The sequence below is a fragment of the Ranitomeya imitator genome, chromosome 4 (genome assembly GCF_032444005.1).
Source record: "Ranitomeya imitator isolate aRanImi1 chromosome 4, aRanImi1.pri, whole genome shotgun sequence".
Lineage (NCBI taxonomy): Eukaryota > Metazoa > Chordata > Amphibia > Anura > Dendrobatidae > Ranitomeya > Ranitomeya imitator.
In genome coordinates this window covers 15,791,627-15,808,075 of record NC_091285.1, presented here as the reverse complement: position 1 = coordinate 15,808,075, position 16,449 = coordinate 15,791,627, and the positions used below count along the sequence as shown (strand labels likewise).

General features: G+C 43.5%; 1 protein-coding gene across 1 annotated transcript in view; it reads left to right on the top strand.

Moving 5' to 3' along the window:
* The window catches only part of LARGE1 (LARGE xylosyl- and glucuronyltransferase 1), a 434,916-nt gene that overhangs the window by 414,051 nt on the left and 4,416 nt on the right, over nucleotides 1-16,449 (top strand). The window contains exons 10-14 of the mRNA XM_069763144.1: nucleotides 2,841-2,996; nucleotides 5,996-6,159; nucleotides 6,416-6,694; nucleotides 10,529-10,675; nucleotides 16,040-16,235. Of these exons, the coding sequence (XP_069619245.1) occupies nucleotides 2,841-2,996; nucleotides 5,996-6,159; nucleotides 6,416-6,694; nucleotides 10,529-10,675; nucleotides 16,040-16,235 (942 nt within the window). The remainder of the gene's footprint in view (nucleotides 1-2,840; nucleotides 2,997-5,995; nucleotides 6,160-6,415; nucleotides 6,695-10,528; nucleotides 10,676-16,039; nucleotides 16,236-16,449) is intronic.

Genomic DNA, 16,449 nt, shown 5'->3' with positions numbered 1-16,449 from the left:
CCAACTCGTATATAGTTAAATAAATAAGGCAGCACACTGCAGCGCTAGAACATGAAAACTTGAAATACGAAATTTGAACTGCATTACTGCACTAGAAATATGAAAAATGAGAGCGTTTAGCGCATAAAAATGGCCAATTTTATGTGTACCTGGTAGCCACTTTACGGCATCTCTCTTATACCAGGTCCTACGCTTGCCCTACATCGCTGAGAATAAACGTCTCCATCTGAATGGGTACATGTGAAACCTCTTCCTAGACTAAAATTCTCTCTCTCAATGGAGGGGTATTGGACCTGCTGTAATAATAATAATTAATTATTTAACTTGTTTTTTAAGGTGTCAGGACTGAGGGAGTGTAATCATTTTCCAGGCCTGGGGCGAGTTCTTCCCTGGTGTACACGGCGCTGCACAGACATCTTCCCCATCGGGGCTCACCATCTAAGCCCCCTATTAGTCCTTGCTGCAGGTCCCCGGGCGTCACTAGTTATATGTTCTATGAAGTCCCCTCGGCGATGGCCGCGTTCATTTTTCGGCAGACCGTTTGAGCGCCTGCCGCTCTGCGCTAATTACCCCTCATCAATACTCGTCCGTCGGGGCATCAAGGAAGGCGGACAAACTTCACGACTCTCCTGGCAGCGAAGAGGTTAAACGGCTTTAATTTTCTTGGTCAAACACCCGGGATCTGTGTGATTTCAGCGCTGCCGCTCCAGGTTGACAGCTCAGCATAGCGGTGACTTACAGATAAATGACGGAGATTTGAAGGTTAGTCGGATTTTTCTGCACTGGGAGGATTTCTTGCTTTGCAGAGCTCTCTTTTGCCATCTAGTGGACGCAGCAGGATATTGCAGGGCATATAAAATGTGCTCAATGCACAGAAAATACTGTTTGGAAAAGGATTTGCATGTACATGTTAGTATTTCTTACTGGATACAATATTGATGACTATTCAGCCACCAGCAATGGCTACAGCAAGATGAAGGACCACCATTTGTGATGTAAAATGGAGAGTAATACTGCCATAATACCGCCATCTTATAATATACCATCCTACTGTGCTAAGAGCAACAGTGACACACAGTGTTCACATAATACTGCCATACAATGTTCACATAATACTGCCATACCATGCTCACATAATACTGCCATACCATGCTTATATAATACTGCCATACCATACTCACATAATACTGCCATACAATGTTCACATAATACTGCCATACAGTGTTCACATAATACTTCTATAGCATACTCACATAATAATGCCATACAATGTTCACATAATACTGCCATACCATACTCACATAATACTGCCATACCATACTCACATAATACTGCCATACCATACTCACATAATACTGCCATACCATACTCACATAATACTGCCATACCATACTCACATAGTACTGCCATACCATACTCACATAGTACTGCAATACCATACTCACATAATACTGCCATACCATGCTTACATAATACTGCCATACCATACTCACATAATACTGCCATACCATGCTCACATAATACGGCCATACCATGCTCACATATTACTGCCAAACTATGCTCACATAATACTGCCATACCATGCTCACATAGTACTGCCATACCATACTCACATAGTACTGCCATACCATACTCACATAATACTGCCATACCATACTCACATTGTACTGCCATACCATACTCACATAATACTGCCATACCATGCTCACATAGTACTGCCATACCATGCTCACATAGTACTGCCATACCATGCTCACATAATACTGCCATACCATACTCACATAATTCTACCATACCATACTCACATAATACTGCAATACCATACTCACATAGTACTGCAATACCATACTCACATAATACTGCCATACCATGCTTACATAATACTGCCATACCATACTCACATAATACTGCCATACCATACTCACATAATACTGCCATACCATGCTCACATAATACTGCCATACCATGCTCACATAATACGGCCATACCATGCTCACATATTACTGCCAAACTATGCTCACATAATACTGCCATACCATGCTCACATAGTACTGCCATACCATACTCACATAATACTGCCATACCATACTCACATAGTACTGCCATACCACACTCACATAATACTGCCATACCATACTCACATTGTACTGCCATACCATACTCACATAATACTGCCATACCATGCTCACATAGTACTGCCATACCATGCTCACATAGTACTGCCATACCATGCTCACATAGTACTGCCATACCATGCTCACATAATACTGCCATTCCATACTCACATAATACTGCCATACCATACTCACATAATACTGCCATACCATGCTCACATAATACTGCCATACCATACTCACATAATACTGCCATACCATACCATACAAACATAATACTGCCATACCATACTCACATAGTACTGCCATACCATGCTCATATAATACTGCCATACCATACTCATATAATACTGCCATACCATGCCATACTCACATAATACTGCCATACCATGCTCACATAATAATGCCATACCATACTCACATAGTACTGCCATATCATACTCACAAAATACTGTCATAACATGCTCACATAATACTGCCATACCATGCTCACATAATACTGCCATACCATGCTCACATAATACTGCCATACCATGCTCACATAATACTGCCATACCATACTCACATAATACTGCCATACCATGCTCACATAATACTGCCATACCATGCATACATAATACTGCCATACCATACTCACATAGTACTGCCATACCATGCTCACATAATAAAGGTAAAGAGCAGCACAGAGTATTTCAGGAGGCGATTTCCTTTGTTGTTTTTCTGCAGGTCATTCACTGGAATTCTCCCAAGAAGCTGCGAGTGAAGAACAAGCACGTGGAATTCTTCCGGAACCTGTACCTGACCTTCCTGGAGTACGACGGGAACCTCCTGCGCAGGGAGCTGTTCGGCTGCCCCAGCGAGACCGACATCAACAACGAGAACGTGAGTGTGGGGAGGCTTTGTTACAGTGTGTCAGCGCAGGGACACAGGGGTCAGAGTCATTGTCAGCACCGGATACAATCATAGCCAATCACCGCCGAGGTCACTCATCGCACCACTTCACTGCCGGGCGTCCGCAGACATCCTGCACCGCTCATCTACACCACTATCACCAGCTGAGCTGCGCAGTGCCAGTGCAGCAGAGCTGAGTTTGTCACATGTAGCAGTGGAGTACAGCTGCATCCGTTATTGAATGGCCTGGAGTTGTTTTGTGTGTGCGCCGTGTTTTCCTGCAGTCCTAAGTAAAAACCAGGTTGTAATATCACAGTGCCAAATGCAAAACTCAGCTCTGCTACATCTCAGTAATCTTGATCATCTGCAACTCACTGATTTTTCTCAGCTGCATCAGAAAGGTTCAGAGCTGAAGAAATCAGCTCTGCTACATCTGAGAAGCTCAGCACTGTTACATCAGAGAAGCTCAGCTCTGCTATATATGAAAAACTTAAATCTGCTACATCTGAGAAGCTCAGTTCTGCTACTTCTGGGAAGCTCAGCTCTGCTACATCAAAGAAGCTTAGCTCTGCTACATCTGAGAAGCTCAGCACTGTTACATCTGAGCTCAGCTCTGCTATATCTGAGAAACTGTACCTTAGTTGTTTGTGAATGCCCTCCCTTAGTTGTTCCCCCCAGTTAGTTGTGACCGCCCTCCCTTAGTTGTTCCCCCCAGTTAGCTGTGACCGCCCTCCCTTAGTTGTTCCCCCCAGTTAGCTGTGACCGCCCTCCCTTAGTTGTTCCCCCCAGTTAGTTGTGACCGCCCTCCCTTAGTTGTGCCCCCCAGTTAGTTGTGACCACCCTCCCTTAGTTGTTCCCCCCAGTTAGTTGTGACCGCCCTCCCTTAGTTGTTCCCCCAGTTAGTTGTGACCGCCCTCCCTTAGTTGTTCCCCCCAGTTAGTTGTGACCGCCCTCCCTTAGTTGTTCCCCCTCCTGTGTAAGTCCTAGTCTCCTGATGATGGCGGCGCCCCCTCTCTGCACTCCTCAGACATTCCTCATCCGCTTCTCGCAGTGATTTTGCTCTTGAATAAAACATCAAAGATTTTTCTTCCAAGTGTCGGCAGGAAATCTGATTAGTTACCGGGAGATCGGTCCAAAAGGACCGCCCTCCCTTAGTTGTCCCCCCCAGTTAGTTGTGACCGCCCTCCCTTAGTTGTTCCCCCCAGTTAGTTGTGACTGCCCTCCCTTAGTTGTCCCCCCCAGTTAGTTGTGGCCGCCCTCCCTTAGTTGTCCCCCCCAGTTAGTTGTGACCGCCCTCCCTTAGTTGTCCCCTCCAGTTAGTTGTGACCACCCTTCCTTAGTTGTCCCCCTAGTTAGTTGTGACCGCCCTCCCTTAGTTGTCCCCCTAGTTAGTTGTGACCGCCCTCCCTTAGTTGTCCCCCTAGTTAGTTGTGACCGCCCTCCCTTAGTTGTCCCCCTAGTTAGTTGTGACCGCCCTCCCTTAGTTGTTCCCTCCAGTTAGTTGTGACCGCCCTCCCTCAGTTGTCCCCCCAGTTAGTTGTGACCGCCCTCCCTTAGTTGTTCCCCCCAGTTAGTTGTGACCGCCCTCCCTTAGTTGTCCCCCTAGTTAGTTGTGACCGCCCTCCCTTAGTTGTTCCCTCCAGTTAGTTGTGACCGCCCTCCCTCAGTTGTCCCCCCAGTTAGTTGTGACCGCTCTCCCTTAGTTGTTCCCCCCAGTTAGTTGTGACCGCCCTCCCTTAGTTGTCCCCCTAGTTAGTTGTGACCGCCCTCCCTTAGTTGTTCCCTCCAGTTAGTTGTGACCGCCCTCCCTTAGTTGTTCCCCCCAGTTAGTTGTGACCGCCCTCCCTTAGTTGTCCCCACAGTTAGTTGTGACCACCCTCCCTTAGTTGTTCCCCCAGTTAGCTGTGACCGCCCTCCCTTAGTTGTTCCCCCAGTTAGCTGTGACCGCCCTCCCTTAGTTGTTCCCCCCAGTTACTTGTGACCGCCCTCCCTTAGTTGATCCCCCCAGTTAGTTGTGACCGCTCTCCCTTAGTTGTCCCCCAGTTAGTTGTGACCGCACTCCCTTAGTTGTCCCCCCAGTTAGTTGTGACCGCCCTCCCTTAGTTGTTCCCCCAGTTAGTTGTGACCGCCCTCCCTTAGTTGTTCCCCCCAGTTAGTTGTGACCGCCCTCCCTTAGTTGTTCCCCCAGTTAGTTGTGACCGCCCTCCCTTAGTTGTTCCCACCAGTTAGTTGTCACCACCCTCCCTTAGTTGTTCCCCCCAGTTAGTTGTGACCGCCCTCCCTTAGTTGTCCCCCCAGTTAGTTGTGACCGCCCTCCCTTAGTTGTTCCCCCCAGTTAGTTGTGACCGCCCTCCCTTAGTTGTCCCCCCAGTTAGTTGTGACCGCCCTCCCTTAGTTGTCCCCCCAGTTAGTTGTGACCGCCCTCCCTTAGTTGTCCCCCCCAGTTAGTTGTGACCGCCCTCCCTTATTTGTTCCCCCCCAGTTAGTTGTGACTGCCCTCCCTTAGTTGTCCCCCCAGTTAGTTGTGACCGCCCTCCCTTAGTTGTCCCCCCCAGTTAGTTGTGACCGCCCTCCCTTAGTTGTCCCCCCAGTTAGTTGTGACCGCCCTCCCTTAGTTGTCCCCCCAGTTAGTTGTGACCGCCGTCCCTTAGTTGTTCCCCCAGTTAGTTGTGACCCCCCTCCCTTAGTTGTGCCCCCTCCTGTGTAAGTCCTAGTCTCCTGATGATGGCGGCGCCCCCTCTCTGCACTCCTCGGACATTCCTCATCCGCTTCTCGCAGTGATTTTGCTCTTGAATAAAACATCAAAGATTTTTCTTCCAAGTGTCGGCAGGAAATCTGATTAGTTACCGGGAGATCGGTCTAAAAGTAGCAAAACCAGCAAAAGAAAACTTCTAAAATGCACAGCCACATTTTTTTTTTTAAAGGGACGCGCTCCGATTTTTCCCCCAGAGCGCCGCCTCAGTATGACTTTACCATCTCTCTGTCCCCAGCTCCAGAACCAGCTGTCAGAGCTGGACGAGGACGATCTGTGCTACGAGTTCAGGCGGGAGAGATTCACGGTGCACCGCACTCACCTCTACTTCCTGCACTACGAGTACGAGCCGGCGGGCGACCACTCCGACGTCACACTGGTGGCCCAGCTGTCCATGGACAGGTATGTGGAATGTAACAGCAGTTCACAATGCCACCACTAAGGGGAGCACACTGCATACAGTTTATACTGGCTGTATACGTCTTGATGCAGTGAGCTCCCCCTAGTGGTGACAGCCGACAGAAAAAATATTCATTTGTTGAGTTTGGAAAAAAAAAAAACAGATCTTCCCTATGATGTATTAAGAAGTTAATCAAACTGTTCCTATTTAATGACAGCAAGCAGAGGTCTATAAAATGCCGAGATTCTTCTCTTCTAGGCTCCAGATGCTGGAAGCCATCTGCAAACATTGGGAGGGCCCCATCAGCCTGGCCCTGTACCTGTCAGACGCTGAGGCCCAGCAGTTCTTACGTTACGCACAGGGCTCCGAGGTGCTGCTCAACCGACGCAACGTGGGCTACCACATCGTCTACAAAGAGGGACAGTTCTACCCGGTCAATCTGCTGAGGAACGTGGCCATGAAGCACGTCAGCACACCGTACATGTTCCTCTCCGACATAGACTTCCTGCCTATGTACGGACTCTATGAGAGCCTCAGGTAACAATGGAGGCAGCGGGGCCGGTCACACGTCCGCTACCAGTATTATAGTAGTTATATTCCTGTACAAAGGAGCAGTATTATAGTAGTTATATTCCTGTACAAAGGAGCAGTATTATAGTAGTTATATTCTTGTACATAGGAGCAGTATTATAGTAGTTATATTCTTGTACGTAGGGGGCAATATTATAGTAGTTATATTCTTGTACATAGGGGCAGTATTATAGTAGTTATATTTTTGTACATAGGGGCAGTATTATAGTAGTTATATTATTGTACATAGGGGCAGTATTATAGTAGTTATATTATTGTACATAGGGGCAGTATTATAGTAGTTATATTCTTGTACATAGGGGCAGTATTATAGTAGTTATATTCTTGTATATAGGGGCAGTATTATAGTAGTTATATTCTTGTACATAGGAGCAGTATTATAGTAGTTATATTCTTGTACATAGGAGCAGTATTATAGTAGTTATATTCCTGTACATAGGGGCAGTATTATAGCAGTTATATTCTTGTACATAGGAGTAGTGTTATAGTAGTTATATTCTTGTACATAGGGGGCAGTATTATAGTAGTTATATTCTTGTACATAGGGGCAATATTATAGTAGTTATATTCTTGTACATAGGGGCAGTATTATAGTAGTTATATTTTTGTACATAGGGGCAGTATTATAGTAGTTATATTATTGTACATAGGGGCAGTATTATAGTAGTTATATTCTTGTACATAGGGGCAGTATTATAGTAGTTATATTCTTGTATATAGGGGCAGTATTATAGTAGTTATATTATTGTACATAGGGGCAGTATTATAGTAGTTATATTATTGTACATAGGGGCAGTATTATAGTAGTTATATTCTTGTACATAGGGGCAGTATTATAGTAGTTATATTCTTGTATATAGGGGCAGTATTATAGTAGTTATATTCTTGTACATAGGAGCAGTATTATAGTAGTTATATTCTTGTACATAGGGGCAGTATTATAGTAGTTATATTCTTGTACATAGGGGCAGTATTATAGTAGTTATATTCTTGTACATAGGGGGCAGTATTATAGTAGTTATATTCTTGTACATAGGGGGCAGTATTATAGTAGTTATATTCTTGTATATAGGGGCAGTATTATAGTAGTTATATTCTTGTACATAGGAGCAGTATTATAGTAGTTATATTCTTGTACCTAGGGGCAGTATTATAGTAGTTATATTCTTGTACATAGGGGCAGTATTATAGTAGTTATATTCTTGTACATAGGAGCAGTATTATAGTAGTTATATTCTTGTACATAGGGGCAGTATTATAGTAGTTATATTCTTGTACATAGGGGCAGTATTATAGTAGTTATATTCTTGTACATAGGGGGCAGTATTATAGTAGTTATATTCTTGTACATAGGAGCATTATTATAGTAGTTATATTCCTGTACATAGGGGCAGTATTATAGTAGTTATATTCTTGTACATAGGGGGCAGTATTATAGTAGTTATATTCTTGTACATAGGGGCAGTATTATAGTAGTTATATTCTTGTACATAGGGGGCAGTATTATAGTAGTTATATTCTTGTAGATAGGGGCAGTATTATAGTAGTTATATTCTTGTACATAGGAGCAGTATTATAGTAGTTATATTCTTGTACATAGGAGCAGTATTATAGTAGTTATATTCTTGTACATAGGGGCAGTATTATAGTAGTTATATTCCTGTACATAGGGGGTAGTATTATAGTAGTTATATTCTTGTACATAGGAGCAGTATTATAGTAGTTATATTCTTGTACATAGGGGTAGTATTATAGTAGTTATATTCTTGTACATAGGGGTAGTATTATAGTAGTTATATTCTTGTATATAGGAGCAGTATTATAGTAGTTATATTCTTGTACATAGGGGCAGTATTATAGTAGTTATATTCTTGTACATAGGAGCAGTATTATAGTAGTTATATTCTTGTACATAGGGGCAGTATTATAGTAGTTATATTCTTGTATATAGGAGCAGTATTATAGTAGTTATATTCTTGTACATAGGAGCAGTATTATAGTAGTTATATTCTTGTACATAGGGGCAGTATTATAGTAGTTATATTCTTGTACATAGGGGCAGTATTATAGTAGTTATATTCTTGTACATAGGGGCAGTATTATAGTAGTTATATTCTTGTACATAGGGGCAGTATTATAGTAGTTATATTCTTGTACATAGGGGCAGTATTATAGTAGTTATATTCTTGTATATAGGAGCAGTATTATAGTAGTTATATTCTTGTACATAGGGGTAGTATTATAGTAGTTATATTCTTGTACATAGGAGCAGTATTATAGTAGTTATATTCTTGTACATAGGGGCAGTATTATAGTAGTTATATTCTTGTACATAGGGGCAGTATTATAGTAGTTATATTCTTGTACATAGGGGCAGTATTATAGTAGTTATATTCTTGTATATAGGAGCAGTATTATAGTAGTTATATTCTTGTACATAGGGGCAGTATTATAGTAGTTGTATTCTTGTACATAGGAGCAGTATTATAGTAGTTATATTCTTGTACATAGGAGCAGTATTATAGTAGTTATATTCTTGTACATAGGGGCAGTATTATAGTAGTTATATTCTTGTACATAGGGGCAGTATTATAGTAGTTATATTCTTGTACATAGGGGCAGTATTATAGTATTTATATTCTTGTACATAGGGGCAGTATTATAGTAGTTATATTCTTGTATATAGGAGCAGTATTATAGTAGTTATATTCTTGTACATAGGGGTAGTATTATAGTAGTTATATTCTTGTACATAGGAGCAGTATTATAGTAGTTATATTCTTGTACATAGGAGCAGTATTATAGTATTTATATTCTTGTACATAGGGGCAGTATTATAGTAGTTATATTCTTGTATATAGGAGCAGTATTATAGTAGTTATATTCTTGTACATAGGGGTAGTATTATAGTAGTTATATTCTTGTACATAGGAGCAGTATTATAGTAGTTATATTCTTGTACATAGGGGCAGTATTATAGTAGTTATATTCTTGTACATAGGGGCAGTATTATAGTAGTTATATTCTTGTACATAGGAGCAGTATTATAGTAGTTATATTCTTGTACATAGGAGCAGTATTATAGTAGTTATATTCTTGTACATAGGTGGCAGTATTATAGTAGTTATATTCTTGTACATAGGGGCAGTAATATGTACTGTGACGTCTTCTTTACTCTGTCGTGGATAAATACCGTTTGATGTTATTGCAGTAATCTCATATTTCTGTGATAAGTAAATAATGGGGGGTTGTGATACATTTCCACCTAATTTCTGTGCAAATTGATGGTTTCCACTTGTGATAATATGTTTGTAAACATATTCCGAAAATTACATCTGAACAGACAGGACACATTACGGAAACATCTTCTGAGGGTTCGTTAATAAATGTACAAGGTCTTTGATGTTTTTTTCCTCCTTTGGGGAAAATAAAAATAATAAGCGCGTCCTGTATATGGATGTTACTTTGTGCCATCTAGTGGTGGATTTAGAAATTGCAATGACTAAAATCTTTTTCTTTTCTTACAGAGCTATATGCCTGCATTTTAATATATAGGATGTGTTTTTATGCCACCACTAGGGGGAGCTCTGTATTCAATCCTTCTAAGAGCTATTCTGCCTGTTCTGCCTGTGTGTGCAGTGAGCTCCCCCTAGTGGTGACTGCAGGGATGTAATAACATGCTCTACCCATCTGTGGGGCCCTTCTTAGTATTTTCGTTGGCCCTGTGATTTCTGTGGACTCTTCTCTGTATTTCACACTGAGCTTCTCCTCTTCTTTTAGGAAGTCTTTCCTACAGCTGGACATGAGTAACACCAAGAAGGCTTTGATCATCCCGGCGTTTGAGACCCTCCGATATCGTCTCTCCTTCCCAAAATCTAAGGCAGAATTGCTCTCTATGTTGGATATGGGAACATTATTTACCTTCAGGTAGGTTTCAGCCTCAGACGAAAAACATGTCGCCCCCGGCCAAAATTAGGTCATTGTCATTCATTGCTGTAAATCTGAGGGCTGGAAGCACAGAAGTTACCAGGGGCCCAGACCCCCCGGAACTGTGTTTATTATCCCTGTACTGTGACATCTCTGTGTGCATTATCCCTGTACTGTGACATCACTGTGTGCATTATTCCTATACTGTGACATCACTGTGTGCATTATTCCTATACTGTGACATCACTGTGTGCATTATCCCTGTACTGTGACATCACTGTGTGCATTATCCCTGTACTGTGACATCACTGTGTGCATTATCCCTGTACTGTGACATCTGTGTGCATTATCCCTGTACTGTGACATCACTGTGTGCATTATTCCTATACTGTGACATCACTGTGTGCATTATCCCTGTACTGTGACATCACTGTGTGCATTATCCCTGTACTGTGACATCACTGTGTGCATTATCCCTGTACTGTGACATCACTGTGTGCATTATCCCTGTACTGTGACATCACTGTGTGCATTATCCCTGTACTGTGACATCACTGTGTGCATTATCCCTGTACTGTGACATCACTGTGTGCATTATGCCTATACTGTGACATCACTGTGTGCATTATCCCTGCACTGTGACATCACTGTGTGCATTATCCCTGTACTGTGACATCACTGTGTGCATTATCCCTCTACTGTGGCATCACTGTGTTTATTATCCCTGTACTGTGACATCACTGTGGGCATTATCCCTGCACTGTGACATCACTGTGTGCATTATCCCTGTACTGTGACATCACTGTGTACATTATCCCTGTACTGTGACATCACTGTGTGTATTATCCCTGTACTGTGACATCACTGTGTGCATTATCCCTGTACTGTGACATCACTGTGTGCATTATCCCTCTACTGTGGCATCACTGTGTTTATTATCCCTGCACTGTGACATCACTGTGGGCATTATCCCTGCACTGTGACATCACTGTGTGCATTATCCCTGTACTGTGACATCACTGTGTACATTATCCCTGTACTGTGACATCACTGTGTGCATTATCCCTGTACTGTGACATCACTGTGTGCATTATGCCTGTACTGTGACATCACTGTGTGCATTATCCCTGTACAGTGACATCACTGTGTGCATTATCCCTGTACTGTGACATCACTGTGTGCATTATTCCTGTACTGTGACATCATTGTGTGCATTATTCCTATACTTTGACATCACTGTGTGCATTATCCATGTACAGTGACATCACTGTGTGTATTATCCCTGTACTGTGGCATCACTGTGTGCATTATCCCTCTACTGTGGCATCACTGTTTATTATCCCTGTACTGTGACATCACTGTGTGCATTATCCCTCTACTGTGGCATCACTGTGTGCATTATCCCTGTACTGTGACATCACTGTGTGCATTATCCCTGTACTGTGGCATCACTGTGTGCATTATCCCTCTACTGTGGCATCACTCTTTATTATCCCTGTACTGTGACATCACTGTGTGCATTATCCCTCTACTGTGGCATCACTTTGTGCATTATCCCTGTACTGTGACATCACTGTGTGTATTATGCCTGTACTGTGACATCACTGTGTGCATTATCCCTGTACTGTGACATCACTGTGTGCATTATCCCTGTACTTTGACATCACTGTGTGCATTATCCCTGTACTGTGACATCACTGTGTGCATTATCCCTGTACTGTGACATCACTGTGTGCATTATCCCTCTACTGTGGCATCACTGTGTGCATTATCCCTGTACTGTGACATCGATGTGTGCATTATCCCTGTACTGTGACATCACTGTGTGTATTATCCCTGTACTGTGACATCACTGTGTGCATTATCCCTGTACTGTGACATCACTGTGTGCATTATCCCTGTACTGTGACATCACTGTGTGCATTATCCCTGCATTGTGACATCACTGTGTACATTATCCCTGTACTGTGACATCACCGTGGGTATTATCCCCGTACTGTGACATCACTGTGTGTATTATCCCCGTACTGTGACATCACTGTGTGCATTATCCCTGTACTGTGACATCACTGTGTGTATTATCCCTGTACTGTGACCTCACTGTGCACATTATCCCCGTACTGTGACATCACTGTGTGTATTATCTCTGTACTGTGACATCACTGTGTGCATTATCCCTGTACTGTGACATCACTGTATTATCCCCGTACTGTGACATCACTGTGTGTATTATCTCTGTACTGTGACATCACTGTGTGCATTATCCCTATACTGTGACCTCACTGTGTGCATTATCCCTATACTGTGACCTCACTGTGTTCATTATCTCTGTACTGTGACATCACTGTGTGTATTATACCTGTAGTGTGACCTCACTGTGTGCATTATCTCTGTACTGTGACATCACTGTGTGTATTATCTCTGTACTGTGACATCACTGTGTGCATTATCCCTGTACTGTGACATCACTGTATTATCCCCGTACTGTGACATCACTGTGTGTATTATCTCTGTACTGTGACATCACTGTGTGCATTATCCCTGTACTGTGACATCACTGTGTGCATTATCCCTATACTGTGACCTCACTGTGTGCATTATCTCTGTACTGTGACATCACTGTGTGTATTATACCTGTAGTGTGACCTCACTGTGTGCATTATCTCTGTACTGTGACATCACTGTGTGCATTATCTCTGTACTGTGACATCACTGTGTGCATTATCCCCGTACTGTGACATCACTGTGCGTATTATCTCTGTACTGTGACATCACTGTGTGCATTATCCCTGTACTGTGACATCACTGTGTGCATTATCTCTGTACTGTGACATCACTGTGTGCATTATCCCTATACTGTGACCTCACTGTGTGCATTATCCCTATACTGTGACCTCACTGTGTTCATTATCTCTGTACTGTGACATCACTGTGTGTATTATACCTGTAGTGTGACCTCACTGTGTGCATTATCTCTGTACTGTGACATCACTGTGTGTATTATCCCTATACTGTGACCTCACTGTGTGCATTATCCCTATACTGTGACCTCACTGTGTTCATTATCTCTGTACTGTGACATCACTGTGTGTATTATACCTGTAGTGTGACCTCACTGTGTGCATTATCTCTGTACTGTGACATCACTGTGTGTATTATCTCTGTACTGTGACATCACTGTGTGCATTATCCCTGTACTGTGACATCACTGTATTATCCCCGTACTGTGACATCACTGTGTGTATTATCTCTGTACTGTGACATCACTGTGTGCATTATCCCTGTACTGTGACATCACTGTGTGCATTATCCCTATACTGTGACCTCACTGTGTGCATTATCTCTGTACTGTGACATCACTGTGTGTATTATACCTGTAGTGTGACCTCACTGTGTGCATTATCTCTGTACTGTGACATCACTGTGTGCATTATCTCTGTACTGTGACATCACTGTGTGCATTATCCCCGTACTGTGACATCACTGTGCGTATTATCTCTGTACTGTGACATCACTGTGTGCATTATCCCTGTACTGTGACATCACTGTGTGCATTATCTCTGTACTGTGACATCACAGTGTGCATTATCTCTGTACTGTGACATCACTGTGTGCATTATCCCTGTACTGTGACATCACTGTGTGTATTATCCCCGTACTGTGACATCACTGTGTGCATTATCCCTATACTGTGACCTCACTGTGTGCATTATCTCTGTACTGTGACATCACTGCGTGCATTATCTCTGTACTGTGACATCACTGTGTGCATTATCTCTGTACTGTGACATCACTGTGTGTATTATCCCTGTACTGTGACATCACTGTGTGTATTATCTCTGTATTGTGACATCACTGTGTGCATTATCCCTGTACTGTGACATCACTGTGTGTATTATCCTCGTACTGTGACATCACTGTGTGCATTATCCCTATACTGTGACCTCACTGTGTGCATTATCTCTGTACTGTGACATCACTGTGTGCATTATCTCTGTACTGTGACATCACTGTGTGCATTATCTCTGTACTGTGACATCACTGTGTGTATTATCCCTGTACTGTGACCTCACTGCATGCATTATCTCTGTACTGTGACATCACTGTGTGCATTATCCCTGTACTGTGACATCACTGTGTGCATTATCCCTATACTGTGACATTACTGTGTGCATTATCCCTATACTGTGACATCACTGTGTGCATTATCTCTGTACTGTGACATCACTGTGTGCATTATCTCTGTTCTGTGACCTCACTGTGCACCGTGCATACATATATGTATAGTGATACATTCGCCGTAGACCCCCGGCGTCTCAGGCAGACGTCTCCTCTGAGTTTCAGATTAGCGGTGAGACATGAGTGGGGGTCCGTGAGTGACGAGATCGGAGAATATCGGGGGCTTCCAGGAGGCAGCAGATGCCATAATTTATTCCTGGCTCCGGGTAAATGATTCTCCGTCTTCCCCTCCCGGTGTCGGAGCCCAGGGGCAGAATCTGACATAATGTCACAGATCCTGATCCTCCTGATGTTCTGTGTCCGGTGGAGGCCTCGTCTGGCCGGGGCACAGCTGGCGAGGAGGCGGGCGTGATTATCAGAAGGGGGCGATAACTACGGGGCGGCTTTTACCTCCGCGGTCCTTGATGTACAGCCAAGATGAAGCACAGCAAGAGGATCAGAATCTGCTACAAATCAGCCGACAGCTGAGGAAGAAGAAGATGGTAGAATTCTGCTGTCTTAAAGGGGACACGGTCTGCCAACTTAAAGGGGACACGGTCTGCCAACTTAAAGGGTCGTCGGTACGCGTCATGGGGTTCTAATCAGCAAAACTTGGGAGGGAGCAGAGTGTCGGACACTGTGCTGTCTTCTACCCCCACTGACCGACTTCGAGGGGACGTGGTGAGCCGTCCCCCCACAAATTTGCATGTTCAATGTCGGCACAAATTACAGGAGCTGTATATACATATTTATACACTTGTGCCGATCCCGCGTACAGAGCTTCAGAGCTGAAATCTCACAGTATTCCATGCTTGTTCGGTGTCTGCAGAAAGCCTTCTCTGAAAGAGTCAATATTTTCTTTGCCGTCATGTTTCGCCCCAGGAGCACCATCAGGGGGATAGATGGAAGCAGGACGTTGCGCTACCATTTAAGGTGGATGGAACATGACCAGTCCAAAACGTGGTTGTAAAAGTGGCATTTTCTCAGGTTATCAAGAGGGGGTTTCAGCACCCCGGCCCCGGCCCACCATTCCCATTTCATATTTATGTGTCTGGTCCCAGGGAATATTTTCACTACTCTGAGTCTTTTCTCTCATTTCCTGGAAGCTTCCTCCCGTTACAGTAACGTGTGCCCATTATCCTGCAGGTACCACGTCTGGACTAAAGGGCACGCTCCTACCAACTTTGCCAAGTGGAGGACGGCGACGACTCCTTACCGGGTGGAATGGGAGGCAGATTTCGAACCCTACGTGGTGGTCAGGCGGAACTGCCCGGAATACGACCGGAGATTTGTTGGGTTCGGGTGGAACAAAGTGGCTCACATCATGGAGCTGGATGCACAGGTGAATTATTCTGAATTGTCCAAGCGGGGGGTGGTGGGTGTAGATAGCAGTAACGTCGGGACCTGGTACAGAGCTCCAAATCCCCTGCATAGAGTTAATTGCTAAAATGTTGACTTCCTGCAGCCACCTCTCAGGACCTTATTGCATACTTTTTAAAGGGGTGTTTCCACATTTGACATAGATATCTATAGGATCTGCCTCCTGTATTGTCCAC